The 15,276-nt window shown below is 45.5% G+C and overlaps 1 protein-coding gene across 1 annotated transcript in view; it reads left to right on the forward strand.

The window, feature by feature from the left end:
- The window catches only part of LOC144721999 (carbonic anhydrase 14-like), a 56,787-nt gene extending 41,933 nt beyond the window's left edge, over positions 1-14,854 (forward strand). Inside the window, exons 10-13 of the mRNA XM_078600028.1 lie at positions 6,438-6,458; positions 7,205-7,292; positions 8,345-8,461; positions 14,387-14,854. Coding sequence (XP_078456154.1) covers positions 6,438-6,458; positions 7,205-7,292; positions 8,345-8,417 — 182 coding nt within the window. The 3' untranslated portion in view covers positions 8,418-8,461; positions 14,387-14,854. The remainder of the gene's footprint in view (positions 1-6,437; positions 6,459-7,204; positions 7,293-8,344; positions 8,462-14,386) is intronic.
- The last annotated feature ends 422 nt before the right edge of the window (positions 14,855-15,276 follow it).

Here is a 15,276-nt window from a genome sequence, read left to right on the forward strand (position 1 = left end):
GCGTTCCTGCCATGGGGGTTATTTGACCATGTTTCACCACGCTGGTCGGATGTGATGGGTTGGTGAAAGTGAGGAGCATAGATGTGAAAGCATAGAAGTACAGTGCAGCAATGGATTTGCTGCATTGCCCTCTACTGCCTACAACATAGTCCCACAGTTGCCTATAACCAGTGGCGGCTCCTGCAAAATCTCTCAGGGGGGGCAAATATCTGGATGATTGATAAGGATAAGGTCCACCCATGCAATGGATAAATTAACAGCTTAAGCATATAAAGGCAACTTCACTTCTTTAATATTAATGAAAAATAAAGTGACTCTTACAATACATCTTGTTTGTTTCTATACTCACTATTAAAACAAACCACTCAAGTTTATTTTATTAAAGATTCCACTAGGTGGCGACAAATTATATTGTTGGATGAAACGTGCTTACGTATGATGACGTAAGCACGTATGATGACGTAAGCACGTTAGGGCGAGCCCTCCCGGAAGCCATAGAGAATGCATCGCAGCGCCCCCGTTCGAAAAAAAACATATTTGAATGTAAGTCTATGGGACCACTCGGGGCGATTCTCAGCTGGAGGGAAATCGCCCAAAAAGCGGCGGTACTCCACAGAACGTGACATGACGCTGATTGGACTATATCCAGAGGCACAGTGACGGCTAGCGTGACTCTGTGGTTGGTGGTGCGTCGCCCAATCGCCCTAATGAAGAAACCGCCCCTGCCTATAACACCTGTTTAGTATGGTGGTCGCTGCTCCAAGTACTCGTTTGGTGCAAAAAAACTGGCTTAGCTTCTGTGATCTGATGAGATGGGGCATATTCTGGGTTGTTTGGTCGCTTGGTCGTAGGTATTAGTTGTATTTGGCTTATCTTATCTTGATTTAAAGCGGTATTCACTGCATCCCTGGTTTCAGTTATTGAACAAAATATAAAGTAAGATAGCTATTTTAAGGCGGTAAACATAATTATCTGCGCTGTAAAATTCCAAAGCATTTTTTTTATTCATGCAAGCAGCACCCAGAAAAAAACGTGAGATGCAAATGCAGTAAATAAACAATCCAACAATCGGAATCCCGACAATATCCCACGATAGGTTTAGAATATCATGTTGCCTGTAGTTTTGATGGTCTGCTGCTATTGCTGCTGCTGTGAAATAGAGCTGTATAGCTCATCGGATTCCTCAAGTATAAACAAATATTCTGATTCTGCAACTGTTTTCATGAGGAGTCTCACGCTGCTGCGTTGCCGTCTTCATTACCTCCCCCCTGCTGGGGCCACAGGCCCAGCTTCTTGTTCCCCGATCACGTTGACCCAGAAGCAGCCTGGACTCGTCACCAAGGCGACTGTAAACGTCACCTGATGGCAGGAATCAAACGAAGCGGTCTCTCCGAGTGTGCAAACTTCTTGACGTGGCATAAAGCATTGGCAGTGGTGCACACACACAAATAACCAAAAACAAAACTCAACACATTTGTCAATAACACTGCTTTAAATAGGGCAAACTATATATTAGGTGATGTTTTGGCCGATGGCACTTCTCCGTAGCAGAGTGTTGTTAATTTATTATTCTGTTAAAATTGTCGCAAGTGTTCATTTATTACTCTTTAGTTCTTTTGGTAAAGTCACGTAGGTAGAAAAAAAAATAGATCGCGACGTTTTCGATCGCCACACAAGCAATCGTCCTCAGGTGGGATAGAGGACGATTGCTTGTGTGGCGATCGAAACGTCGTGATCAATTTTTTTAAGAAAATTGTATACCTACGTGACTATACCGAAAGAACCAAAGAGTTTGGATTCCTGCAGTCACGAAAGCTTCACATCAAGTTTGTTCATTTATTGTTACTTCACCGAGAGTGCAGTGCAGTTGTATGGCTCCTCTGCCACCCCTTAACAGGAGCTTATCCATAGTCCTTCCCGTTTACCCATTACTAGTTGACCCCTACCCTTTGCTCCGAGGCTCCGAGCCTCTTCGGCCTCAAGCTCTGACTCATGTTCTCAACAGCAGCTGAAACCAGCCCAATCCAGGCGTGTGACCTTGTTTAAGGAGGGCAGGCCATACGCAGCCACGGTTGGGGGGAGAGTTAATACGACAGTCCGCGTTAAAGAAACTTCAAAACAAATGTGAACGCTAAACGGAGTGAGTTAAGGACGTGATCTTGCTTCCATAGCTCGCCGGCGTGTTTCTCTGGGTTGTAGCCGTGCGGTGTTCAGCATGGTGCCCGACCAGAGGTCGCAACCGGGTACCCGATACCCGTACCCTACCCGATACCCGGCTACCCGTACCCGGCCAGGTACGGGTACCCGTTTGCGACCCTGGTGCGGCCGGGTACAGGTACGGGTAGGCCGTGAGTCACTGATGAGTAACCGTTTGTCACTCATTTCGGGTAGGGTACGGGTAGCGTACGGGTACCCATTTGCGACCCTGGTGCGGCCGGGTACGGGTACGGGTAAGGAATCAAAACCCGTTTGCGACCTCTGTGCCCGACAGTGCGCTCCAAGTACTGTGGGGCTCCTGCAGAATGGTGTACCCCGTGATCGCAAGTGAAGCCTCCACGCAAATGCCCCACGATTTGCTTTCATCTACCAACTGTTCCAGCTCTCTGCCGCTGTGTATACGGGGAAAGGCTGCGATACCCATCACTTCATTGCCAATGGTGTTAGATAGTTAAATAACGCGACGATTTATTTAGACTTGTCTTTAACAATTTATCCTGGAAAGGTGACTGAGCCTATAGCAGGGCAGGTGGGGGGGCTCAGCCCCCTCCAGCACCCCCCCCCCCCGAATGGTACTACAGTGCTGCAGTGACCTCTGATGTCTGGGATGCCAAGACAGAGAGTGCGAGAACACGCAAGCGGACGTATACGTTTGGTACCTGGTGCCCACTGCTATTTTTACGGAAATCAAGAATGTGAAGGGGGGGGGGGTTCTGCTAAGTTTTGAGTTTCCCTTCTAAGAATCGAAGACTCGATCCACAAAGAGGAAGATTGCGTCATGCTATGTTTTCCATCGCAGGCATCCAATGCCAGTCAAAAACTATTCATAGCCAGAGAAGGGACATTGCCTGAAATGTCACGCGTGTGTGTTGAGTTTTCGGTATTTGTGATGGTGCACAACTGGCAATGCGGTATCACAAATCATTGTTGCTGAATACCAGTTAATGGTCTGGTGCAGTCCCATTTAATTTCGAGTGGCTTTGTGTTCCCAGCTTGATGAAGGCTAAATGAATCAGCTACGCCTGGCCTGGGCGCTGTGGTGTTATACATAAATGTGCCTCTTCCTCTTGCAGGCCATGATGGCTTCATACGAGCGCTTGGGTGATTGCAGTAAATTGGCTGCCCTTGGGGATTTGTGCGGGTTGGCGGTGGCGGGGGTGCGGATGCGGGTGGTGCAAGTGTGGATTAAGAGGGAGCAGTGACAGTGGCTTGATTGGTCACATTCCGCGAAGGATTCTCGTATAAATTGGTAAACTACGGCACTGAGCCTGCTCGAACGACTCCTTCCAGCATTGCGACCGGGCGATTGTGTGGACGTGTATACCGGTACACGCTGCCCACAATTGGCTCCCCACCGAACATTTCGGTATTCTGATTCAGAATCTCTTGTTGATTATATGGGGTGCCATATAATTTCACCTCCACATTTATAAACATGCGTTTAGAGTATTTGGCTGCTATTAATTTCCACATGATACATCACTTCGCTGAGCTCTCATTTGTGGTCAGGTCACGTCTATATAGCTCAGTGGGTCTAACCTTGTCAAATATAGTTTAGTTTTTAGTTTTATATTGGATACGTGTAAACTAATTTCGCAATGTGCCGTTGCATTTCAGACCAGATAATTGTGTTACATTGGCACATCGATTTAAAAGACTCGGGCAATTTTAACGAAAAGCGCCATGCCACCTCGAGTTTGCTGGGTTATTCTTTCTCCGTGCCCCCCCCCCCTGCACCTCCCCCCAGAACCTTGCTATGAGTGCACTTCTGTTTGCAACAAAAAATATAAATAGATTTCCCGTCTCCCAAACAATGTTACGTACATTGCATTGCCAAGGAGCTCACAGTCGGCCCTAAAAACCAGGGTCATGGATAACCGATTAAAGAAATCACGGAGACGACAGTGTTGAGCATGGATGAGCGGTGAGCTTGTGTTATGTGGAATGGGGGGTGGAACAGTGGCAGTGTGGCGGTGTGTCCAGGTCTTTATTTTTGTTTACAGAGTAAGCTCGTCAAAAAGCCGCTGAGCAATGCAGCGCAGTAAAGTAAAATAATGAGCTCTTTGTGCGGCACTGGCACTTGTCCAGGCCACCCTTCAAACTGGCCGCCTCCATCGCCTCCTTCATAAACCTCGGCCGGCGTCGGTCCCCCACAAGCCCACGGCCCTGGTCCCTCGCCGTGTCGCTGTAGAATGCGTGTCGCTGTAGAATGCGTGGCGCCCTAAGCTGATACGACATGAGGAATAACCCGATACGGCGCAGGGACAGAGCAACCGCGGGTGATGCCGTTGTCACCTGGTGTCACCTGGGCGCCGTCCCCTTTACGCTGCGACTCGGCATTTTGCAGCACCCGCACCGTGACTCTCGCCCACCTCTTTTCTCTTTCATCAAAAATTCCGAACTGCCAGTTGGAATAAAAAAAAAGAATGCGCAGGAGATCGTCGGTGACTTAAAAGGAGGGCATGCCCAGTTTTGTGGAGTTCTGTGAGAAAGTCGATCGCAAGCGGCAGCCTGCGGAAGTGGTTTTGCCAAAGACAACTTGGCGCGGGGTTGTCCATCGCAGAAAGCCTTGCGCAGAGAACTTGCCTCCGGTTGCTCCATAGCTGTGGCCAGCCAAAGACAGCCACGGCAAGGATGTCCTGCCAAAAATCATCTTGCCCGAGAAAGCCAGCGCGCCCTCATTACAAGTAATGAGCAAGCATACAACGCATTTGGGGAGCTGCACAGCCAATGTGATTAGTCTGTGTGATCAGCCAGCAGTAATATGTGCAGCAGCTCAGATTCTATCCCAGCCCAGGGATTACAGGTTGCCTTGTATAATTGCCATGCAGTATCAAGAACGCAAGACATCAAGGCTCATTTGGTTGTGTGAGCGGTGAGCGCGCTGCACTATGAACCCGGCGACCCGAGTTCAATTCCCGCTCACGCCCAACACCAGGGACAATTATCTGAACTGGTCATGGGCCTCCCCTAGGTCAACTCAGCCGAAAAGGAGTACCTGGTGATAAATATCGCCATTGGGGAGACAAAGGCGGCCGGGCGTGGTGCTGGCCACCCACCCCCTCGTGTGCCATACCGGCCTTCATAGGTGCTCAATACCAGCACTTGCCCCAACAGTCTGTTTAGGCTATATGGGAGATCTCTGCCCTTGTCTTTGCACCTCTCTGTCGAGGGCCCGCCATGATGCGATATGCAAGTGGAGACAGAGCTTGTATAAATGTGTGTTTTTTTATTTAATTATCCTTTATATTGTGTCATCGGCTTTACTTTTGGGAGGGGCTCTGTAGATTTTTTTGAAAGCATGAAATCCAAACTGTCAACACAGTACATTTAAAAAATATATATATGTCCTTTTCCATAAATGAGCCAATTGACTGGCACATTTTACGGGCACAAACGAGCTGTAATGTTTAATTGGGTATTCCCAATTGGCACATCAAATTGGTAATGGAGTGGTGGCGCAGTGGCTCATGCACTACTTGTGAACCGTGCTTCTTCAGTTCAATTCCCATCCAGGGCTTATGTCAAACAACTCCCATGGCCAATACTGTATGGGGAGGTTTTCCTCCAGCAGTAGATTGACAAAGGGCTGTATATTATTAAATTTGTTGGATCCGTTTTCTCTTGGATTGAATTTTAAAAAATCCCAACAAGCACTCCTTCTGTTGCGCTGCCCTCATGGTGTGGAACTCCCTTCCCCCTGTGGACGCGCCTGCTCATGTTCAAGTCCCAGCTTCCAGACCTGTCTCTGTGACATAAACACGCCGCCTAAGCTGTCCGCACAGCGTTTTGTAAAACGGTCGCATTTTAGCATCGTTGTGCGAATCCATATTCACTCATAACCGCATTGTGTGCGGTCCTTCATACCTGTCAACCCCTTATCAGCGCCTACCTTATTACAGGCCAATTCAGACCTTATCGGTCACCCCGTGCCCCTTAAACATTTCACCGTTCATCTTACAAAGTCCCATCACAAGGGAGAAACGCAAACAAATAGACTTTTTTTTGCCCGTATTGAAACGGCTGCATGCCATATGGACCTGAAAACTCAATTTCCCTGTAGAAGAATACGGGAAAGCCGTACGGGTTGACACGGCATGTGGTTGTCTCGCCTAACCTCGTAACTTCCGCACACAGGTGCGTGCTGGCCAGCTCTGTGAGCCGCGTGTCACTGAACGCCTGTTTATTTTATGGTTTCTCTGTCTTTGTTTTTGTTCCAGGACCAAAGGGACTGCGTGTGGGTAAGTGAACTCAGTTGGCAACGCATTATACGCAGTGTTGACGTATCGCAAGCACAGCACTGATTACCATCTCCAGTTTGTTGCCAGATGGTGTCATCGTAAAAGAAAACATGGTTAAAAGGGAACCTGCTGTGGTGCAATGGTTATCACACCGGGCTTCAGAATAAGAATATTTATTTATACTGGAGGAATCCGATCAGCTATAAAGCTCTTTGTCACAGGTGTAAGCGAGACATCGCCGATTTGATCTCCTCCTGCGGCAATTGAAATGATGGGCAAGTTTCTGAAATCCCACCGCCTTTGTCTTCCTCCCGGTATATGAATGGGAACACCAATTCGTCAATCGGTAGGTAACGTATGGTTGGGCAAAGTGTAGAAGATACTCACACCTCTTCCAAAACACGTGATCAGCATTTAAGAATAGGCCAAAGTACCATCTAGAGCACCTGTTATGGGAGGCTTCTCCATCAGCAATTGGGTTGGCAACAATGTACAGGGATGAACCTCTACATGTACCTATCTATCACTTTTTCTGATTAAAAAGTTAAACTTTTAACCTTAAATATTGTTTCTACGTTCCATGTGCATTTGTGGCTTCACTTGTGGTCAATTATAATTAATTAACTATGATTTTCAATTAATTGACCATGATTAATTGGTGGACTGCATTCCAAAATTCTATCGTCTCGTCGAGTGTGCACGATGCCTCCCCACTCACCCTGCTGGTGTTTGCGCCGTGCGTGCAGGTGACATCCTTGCCATCATCTTCGGCATCCTCTTCGTCATCTGCTTCGTCGTCCTGGTCATTTATTGCTTCTCCCAAAGACGCAAAACGTACGGACAGATCGCGGAAATGTCGTGATCGTAAACTTTCAATGACGGGGCGCAAACCTGGTTCTAGGTTGGGTGGCCAATGTGAAGTTTTGGTTTTCTTGGTGGTTGTAGTAGGCCCTTTGGAGGAGCATCATAATGGCAACCAGTATTGGTGGATTAGTAGTTCGGCGGTGAGGGTACTGACCCAACACCGCTGCCCGTTCTCAATAGGTGATGCAGAGATAGTGGTGGAAATTCCACAGTCCTCTGGTGGGGGGAGGTTGTCTTCATTTAACACAACAATTTTTTTTATTTCCACAGTGCTGGGTAGAGTTAACCCCGACTATGACTTGTACCTGTACCCTTGTGATGATTGTGAGCACAATGAGCTATCATGGCCTTAATCAACTCCATTTGCTACTCTACCTTGTTCGGTGACCTTGTCACTGGAGCTTCGCTGTAAAAGGCCAAGTATAATTTGGATGTTAAATTACAGGATAATCCTGGCTGTATGATGAACTGCAGCTGACAGATCCATTGGCATATAAAGTGGCATTAATTTGGTGATGAAGGGGACTATAATAATAAAAAAATATACATGCTCGTCATTTATTCAGGAAATTCTCACGAAGTCCAATACTTTTTTTCTGGAGGAATCCACTTTCGGATGTTTGACAAATTCTATGAATAACTGTTTGGATTTGTGGAAGGAATCTGGAATACGAGGGTAAAACACATATATATGAGGTTATGACACTCAGCACTTCAATCTCCTGGCTACTTCACATCCACATTCCTACAACACCTGGCAAGCCATGTTGCTCGCTTATTCAAACACTAAGCAGGTGCAACAACTGCTTAGCTTCTGAGATCATAGCTTTGATATGGTCATAGACGACAATGATAACATAATCATGAATTATAGCAGTAATTTCACGGTTGTAATTTTCAATAAAATACGTAGAACGATTTCAAATAGTTTGCAATGGTCACTCGTGATGACAGGTATAATGTTTCAATTGTTGAGACTACAGTCTGGTTTTGTACATTGTATTTTTTTTTATCACCCACAGGTCCAGACAGTCTGCCACCAAACGCGACGTTATCTACAAACCGGCCGCTAACCACGACGGTGTCCAGATTTGACGGTGGAACGAGGGTGAGCGTTGATGCCGATGCTCCCAATGAAGGTGCCAAGAACGAAACTTGCTCAGTCCTTCTATTATCACCATTGGCCGTTATTAGGGTTGCTACATCATAAGCCGATAACATGACCACGCCGTTGTTAGTCGATTTTCAGATTGCGTGTTGGTGGGGTGAAGTGCACACCTGGAACGTGGAGGCATGTGCCGGGTGCTTGTGGGAAAGGGGAACACCTTGACTCGCAGTGTCACGAAAAATGTGTAAATGGCGCACGTTCACACCATCGTAATCACTATTATTTTTTCTTAGAAGCCAGCGGTAATGTCCAAATGGCTTCAGCTAACGCATTATCACTCCCAGCTTCGCTAACGACGAGAACTTTCTTGAAATGCTTTTCTCAACCGTTTCGCCCTCTTGCCAATCTTCTTCATTGAGCGGCGCTTGAAACACGTAAACCCAGGTCAAACCTGGAACTTGCCGCACGATATCTAAACATATACCACTCTTGCCATTCATTGGAGCACAATTTTATTGCGAAGTTACCATTTCTCTAATTGTATTGTCTTTCAAACACCTTATTAGTTTAAAAGCCGTGTTCATGGACTGCCTTTTAAACTGAAACCTTCGGGTGAGTGTGGGACACATGTTTATAGCCGGTTTCTGACTCGGCCGTCGTAAAGCATCGTTGCCGGGAAGTATCCATCAGATGTTGACGAATTCACTCGGAGGGCGTGAAGAGTTGCCACATGGGTTTGCCGCATCCATCCAAAGCAGATGTCGCTCAAGGGGTTAATTTAAGACCAAGCGTGAGATGTTTGTTCTTGTCACGCACAGAAGGCTCTGAGCCACACCTGCCACCGGGGAAAGCAAAGTGTGGGCTCATGTGTGAGCTCTTCCACTCTCTGTTTTGGCTTTTCGAGCGAGGTTCTTTGTTAGCTGTGGGCTCCCTAGGGATGTGTGCAACTGACACTGCAGCAAAGTCTACATCCTTGTGGTCAAGGAATGTCTCCTGAAGGTTTTTTTTAAGTGAATGTCATGCCGACAACTGAGATTGTACTGGGAGATAAAGTTTTAGGATTGTGGTGGAATTTATGTTAAGAGTGCAGTTTGGGTTTTTTGGACTCGGTTCTTTGTTCTTGGAAATAACAAAAAAACGTGTTCAATTTTAGACTTAGTTAGACTTAGTCTTTCACGACCAATATTATGATTTATAATTAGTTTATTTTGCGTTAGGTTGTGTGAAAATGCATGTTGTAAACCCTCCTCCACCGTCACAACCAATTAATACAAGTGTCACGTGAATCGAATGTTCCAGATGTATTACTGCTGCAGGAGCGCCACCGGTGTGGTTGTTGGAGAGTAATCTCACAGCGTTTAAATGTGTACGGACGTTTCACGGGATATTACATCCAGCATCATCAGGTTATTAACAGGAGCTCGGATCATCAAATCGCTTCCTGATCCAGGTCCTTTAGTAGATGCCATGAACTCATCGGCACAGTCATGCATGTCGTCCAGTTAAATAATTACAAATCTAGTTGATTGGTTGTGATTGGCAGGTTAGGTGAAACTATGTAGTGATTGGTGAAAATAGAAAATCTTTAATTACGTTAAGGTGTATTGTGTTTGTAATGAAGTTGCCATTTTAAGCACTTTTACGACACACATTTTTAAACGACCTAACCTAAAAGAGACCAATTGTGCACTGTGCATTTAGTTTCAAATCAGTAGATGTAGTTTTATACAAATCCAATGCAGTATAATATATATCCTCATAAATAGATTTGTCCACTTCGTGAATAATAATGTGCAAACCCACGCTAGATTTATTTTCCTCGGAGTCGCAGATTTTCTATGGGAAAAAAAATCAGCAATGACAAAACCCTGTCACATGAAAGCTTTTGCCGTTGTTAATCTTGACTCAACCAGTGTATTTCTACGCCATCAGTGCTTCTTCATATGAAGTCAGCAGTCAAATAGTTTAATGGGCTGCGGAACTGTTGCAGATACTACCGGGTTGTTTTTCTTCTTCTTCTTCACGAAACACCATGTATCTCACTGCCCATTGCACAGCTAATGTAAGTAGATCGCATTAATAATTAATCAGCACAAGCTGGTTTATTGGCAGAATCTGCCAGCATCGTCTACCGATGTCACGTTGTACATTGACGCATTGTCTTAGCTGGAGCAGCAATGGTCATCGAGTAAATAAAAAGCATGTGCATCTTTTTGAATGGATTTTAAGTTAACAGTTTTAGACTCGTTTTCATTTTCAAACAAGTGTTTTTTTTTATGGTGAATGGTTGTCCGCGAAAAATATTTTGATGGTTGATAGTGGTCCACTGGTCCAGAACTTTAGGGTATATCGATCTCGGACATGTATATTATTAAGTACTGTGAAGTTAAACGCAAGAAACCTGTACATCAGACTTAATGACTTTTGCCTATTTCATAATGCAAGCTAGACATTGCATCCTGGACGCCTTAAAAATAAATCTATATAGCCTGAGTCATGCTGTCACAGAAAAGGTCATGGTCATGCTCATGTATCTTAAACATATGCACGCCACATACAATTCGATGCCACTTATCGAATTGAACAACTCGTTTGATTAATTTTAATTCGGGACCACTATTTATTCACTGAATGTAATATTACTGCAAAAGTGTTTGACAAATATCATCAAAGATATTCGCGTGTTAATTTGGCAGTGATACATAGTGGTTGTATATTATTCGGGTTAGTGGGCGGTTGTAGTGAATGCTAATGTGGGTTGCCGGGTGAAGTTATCCAAAGTGCTCTATTTCTTTATGTGATTGCACATGCTGTGTCCCATAAGGCTTAGGACTGTCACGGAAGTCTGTGTGTGGCTTAATAACGGTCATGAGCAAAGTAAGAGGTCATTCTAACCATGGAGAGCTCGTAGATTTAATAGATATTATATGAATATTAGGATGCATAAGGATCTTCATATATACTGTGTATTGCATATGAAGTAAGTTTAAAAAAATTCTGTAAGTATGTTATGCTGTTTGAAAAAAAAATCATTGGAGTACTACATAATACAGTGCTATGTTTGTCTAAATTAAATGCTTCTATATCTAAACCGAGTTATTGCAACATTTTATTTGCGAATTAACTTTGCGATTAAATTGCCCAAAAAATAATGTCAACAATGAGTTTGGATCAACTTGCAGAGTACAGTGACGAGACTTTGAATGCAATCGGGTTGAGAATTTCAGCCACATGGGCCTGGTGACTGGAAATCTGGCAAAACAGGTTCTGCATGGGCGAGCGTACTTTGGTCCGTCTTTTAAAAACGTAAGTAGGGGGGGAGCGTCATTTATGATTGCCACCTTAGGAGGTACACAAAATGCGCGGCATATCGTGGAAAGAAAGGTATCTCATAATACCAGAAGAGGGGAAAACTAAATTTCGATTTAAAGCTTTCGTGACTGCAGGGATTCATATTCTTGGTTCTTTCGGTAAAGTCACGTAAAAGGGAAATAATAAAGTAATAAAAATGAAAAATAAAATTCTCACGACGTTTCGATTGCAACACAAGCAATCATCATCAGGTGTGAAAACCACAGCAACGCCACTTTTTTCTAATTTTCTTGTTGTGGTTTTCACACCTGATGATGTTTTCTTGTGTTGCAATCGAAACGTCGTGAGAATTGTATTGTAAAATTTTTATTATTTCCCTTCTACGTGACTTTACCGAAAGAACCAAGAATATAGGGGAAAACTAGTCGTATAATCGTTGTCTCGGAACGACTACAAGATTTATCGGGATGGCTTCCTCACAGAGAGGGATGTCCTGGGGAAAAACCAGAACAGGTGGAAATCCTATTTACAGGGTGGTCCATATGTCTTGTGACTCACGTTTCATTCTATAAAACGTCATCTTTTTAAAATCCTTTATATTAAGTTCACTTGCTTGCTTGCGCGCTTACGACCGTGCAAATCTTTCGGTCGTTTATTAACCCACTTCCCGTGATCCAATCGAGCTGACATTTTGCACACAGACTCGTTGTGCGTGAGAAATAATTTTCGTGAAAATTTTTTTCCAAAATTTTACACTTTTTAGGAAAAAATAAATTATATTTAATTACCAATTGCTTAATGGTGGCAGGCAATCATCTGACTCATAGGTGGCAGCCATCTCAAGCCAGAGGACGAGAGGACTCTAGCCGCCACGCATATGTAATGTAGTAACTCGGCGGGAGACGACTTCACGGGTAGCACACTCTTTTATTCACCAACTTCGTTACACAGGTGACTAACACCCACTGTAGTTACTCGGGTGACTAACACCCACTTGGTTACTCGGGTGACTAACACCCACTTGGTTACTCGGGTGACTAACACCCATTTGGTTACTCGGGTGACTAACACCCACTTAGTTACTCGGGTGACTAACACCCACTTAGTTACTCGGGTGACTAACACCCACTTAGCTACTCGGGTGACTAACACCCACTTAGCTACTCGGGTGACTAACACCCACTTAGCTACTCGGGTGACTAACACCCCTTAGCTACACGGGTGGCTAACACCAGCCTACCCCACACGGTTCTCCTGGCTACACCAACACGGGCTCTTACGCCCCGTAGCCTCTCGGAACACACCCAGCCGGGGTGTCCCTCTCGACTCTGGGTCCCACAGTCCCGACCCACATGGGCGTCGGACCACGGGTCCCACAGTCTCGCCTCCAAGCCACACAGGGCCCCGGTCCCAACAAGGACAGCGGGACTAGGGGTCTCAGGGCACTACCTCTTCACTCCGTCTTCGATCTTCAACTGGTTAACAACAACCCCGAGTGCTCTCGCGCGTCACCCTTTATACACCTCCTGCGGACGTCGCTGAGAGCACCCATCCCATTTGACCAATCACTGGGCGCTGGCTACGATCCTGTTTTCCCACAGTGTCAGCGCGCCTCACCACCCACGCCGCGCCGCCCCGTGATCTCTCACTCCCGGCGCGCGCGTCCACACCACGCCCACAACGCGTGCCCAACCCCGCACCCCGTGCCGCCCCGTGATCCATCACTGTCGGCGCACGTCAACACCACCACTACACATATAAAGGATTTATAGTGAAAAACTTTGTTTTTACGGGTTCATTTTTTTTGTACACTATTGGCTGTGAAAACAGAAACGAATAATATATCACGACGTTTCGATCGCAACGGGCCCTATGGTGTAGTGTTTTGATGAAGGACTTCCTCTGAGCCGGATGGTGGTGGGAGTCAGGCTTTAGATAGGAATCCGTGTGGGTGGCTTTCCTGCAGACGGAATGTCCCAACGAGACATCAGGCCTCGTCTCGATCAAAACATCCAGGAATGGTAGTTTACCATCATTTTCCACTTCCATGGTGAATTTGATGGATGGGTGTATGGAATTGATATGGTTGAAAAAAATCTCGCTGGTTCAGTAGTTAGTTCCATTGCTGGATTATTTTTTCCGCCTGAGGACGACCGCTTGTGTTGCGATCGAAACGTCGTGAGAAATATTTTTTTAGTTTTACTTCATTTTTCTACCCACGTGACTTTAACGAAAGATCCAAAGAGTATGGATTCCTGCAGTCACGAAAGCTTCAAATCAAGATAGAAACAAATGAGCAAAGGAAGAAGCAAAACAATTCGGGGTCAATTAATTTGCCGGGTCACAAGACACCTGCACCACCACCCTGTGCACGACCGTGCGCTGTTTGGTTTGGTGTGACAGCCCTGTTCGGGCACGCTCACATCTGAGGGCGTAGCGCTCTCTGCACAAAGCAATTAGATGACGCCAAAGCCACAAAGTGCTTTTGTTTTCATCGTCACTGGCGGCCTCTGCTGGGAGGGCTTAAGCGTCAGCTGATGGGGCTATTGCTGTCTGCCTGAAGCCTCAAGTGCCTCTCCATATAGCCTTAGCAACTGAAAGTGCTTTACATCAACATGTCATCCATTGCATTGCCTTGTTGCAGTCAAGTCGAGGAAACCCCCACCACCTCCACCACGTGGCAGCTCTCCTCGTGGTGACATTGCGACCGTGGAACGCACGCTCACCTTGATTGACCCACCGTGACCAGGACGTGCCCTCAGCCAAACGCTTAAGCGTAACTTTACACCGCGTTGTGCACACACACGTGCACAATGTACCCGTGCGTGTTTTGTTTGTGCGGCAATAATGTCAGGGTATGTGGCATTTGCTTTCTCTTTAAGAGTTTGTTTCCTCTCGAGGCGGGGCCGTGTTTTGTCTCTTTAATGTTGTGGCTCTAAATGTGGAGCTCCTGTGAGACACTTGATAAGGTATCGTGATTTTTAAAACGGGCAATGTTGTCATCCTCAGCCGTATGTGATAACTTTATTCTAATAAACGGATTATAATTGCACGTGGTGTAAAATGTATCATGATTTAGCTTATAAAACCATAATAAATGTTCTTATAGTAACATGTGTCAATTGTTTTTTTTGTTTTTTTCCCATTTCAATTTTTTTTATATTAACATCTGTGTCAATTGTTTTTTTGGTTTTCCATTTCCAAAATTACAGTTGTGCAATGTCTAAGCTCGAAGTTTAACCTTTACCGCTAGAACTGAATTTTAACTTGGGTATGTTTAGTTTGTTCGTTAAGTCCACAAATATCAGGCCAAAATGCTGATTGATTTATCTGTGCGTCAGCTGTGGCCAACACATTCTGTGTGAAATTCTTAGGACAGTGGCAACTGAATAATCAAATATTCAGGCTGCACATCGCCCGTGTGTTCTGCCGTCTCTCGGCGTAGTTCCAAGCATACAGAGACATCGCTTTGACTGTTAAGAAACGTAAGTGGGCTTGGGCAGGATACATCGCTAGAAGGGACGGTGGAAAGGT

The sequence above is a fragment of the Lampetra planeri genome, chromosome 13 (genome assembly GCF_965212315.1).
Source record: "Lampetra planeri chromosome 13, kcLamPlan1.2.h2, whole genome shotgun sequence".
Lineage (NCBI taxonomy): Eukaryota > Metazoa > Chordata > Hyperoartia > Petromyzontiformes > Petromyzontidae > Lampetra > Lampetra planeri.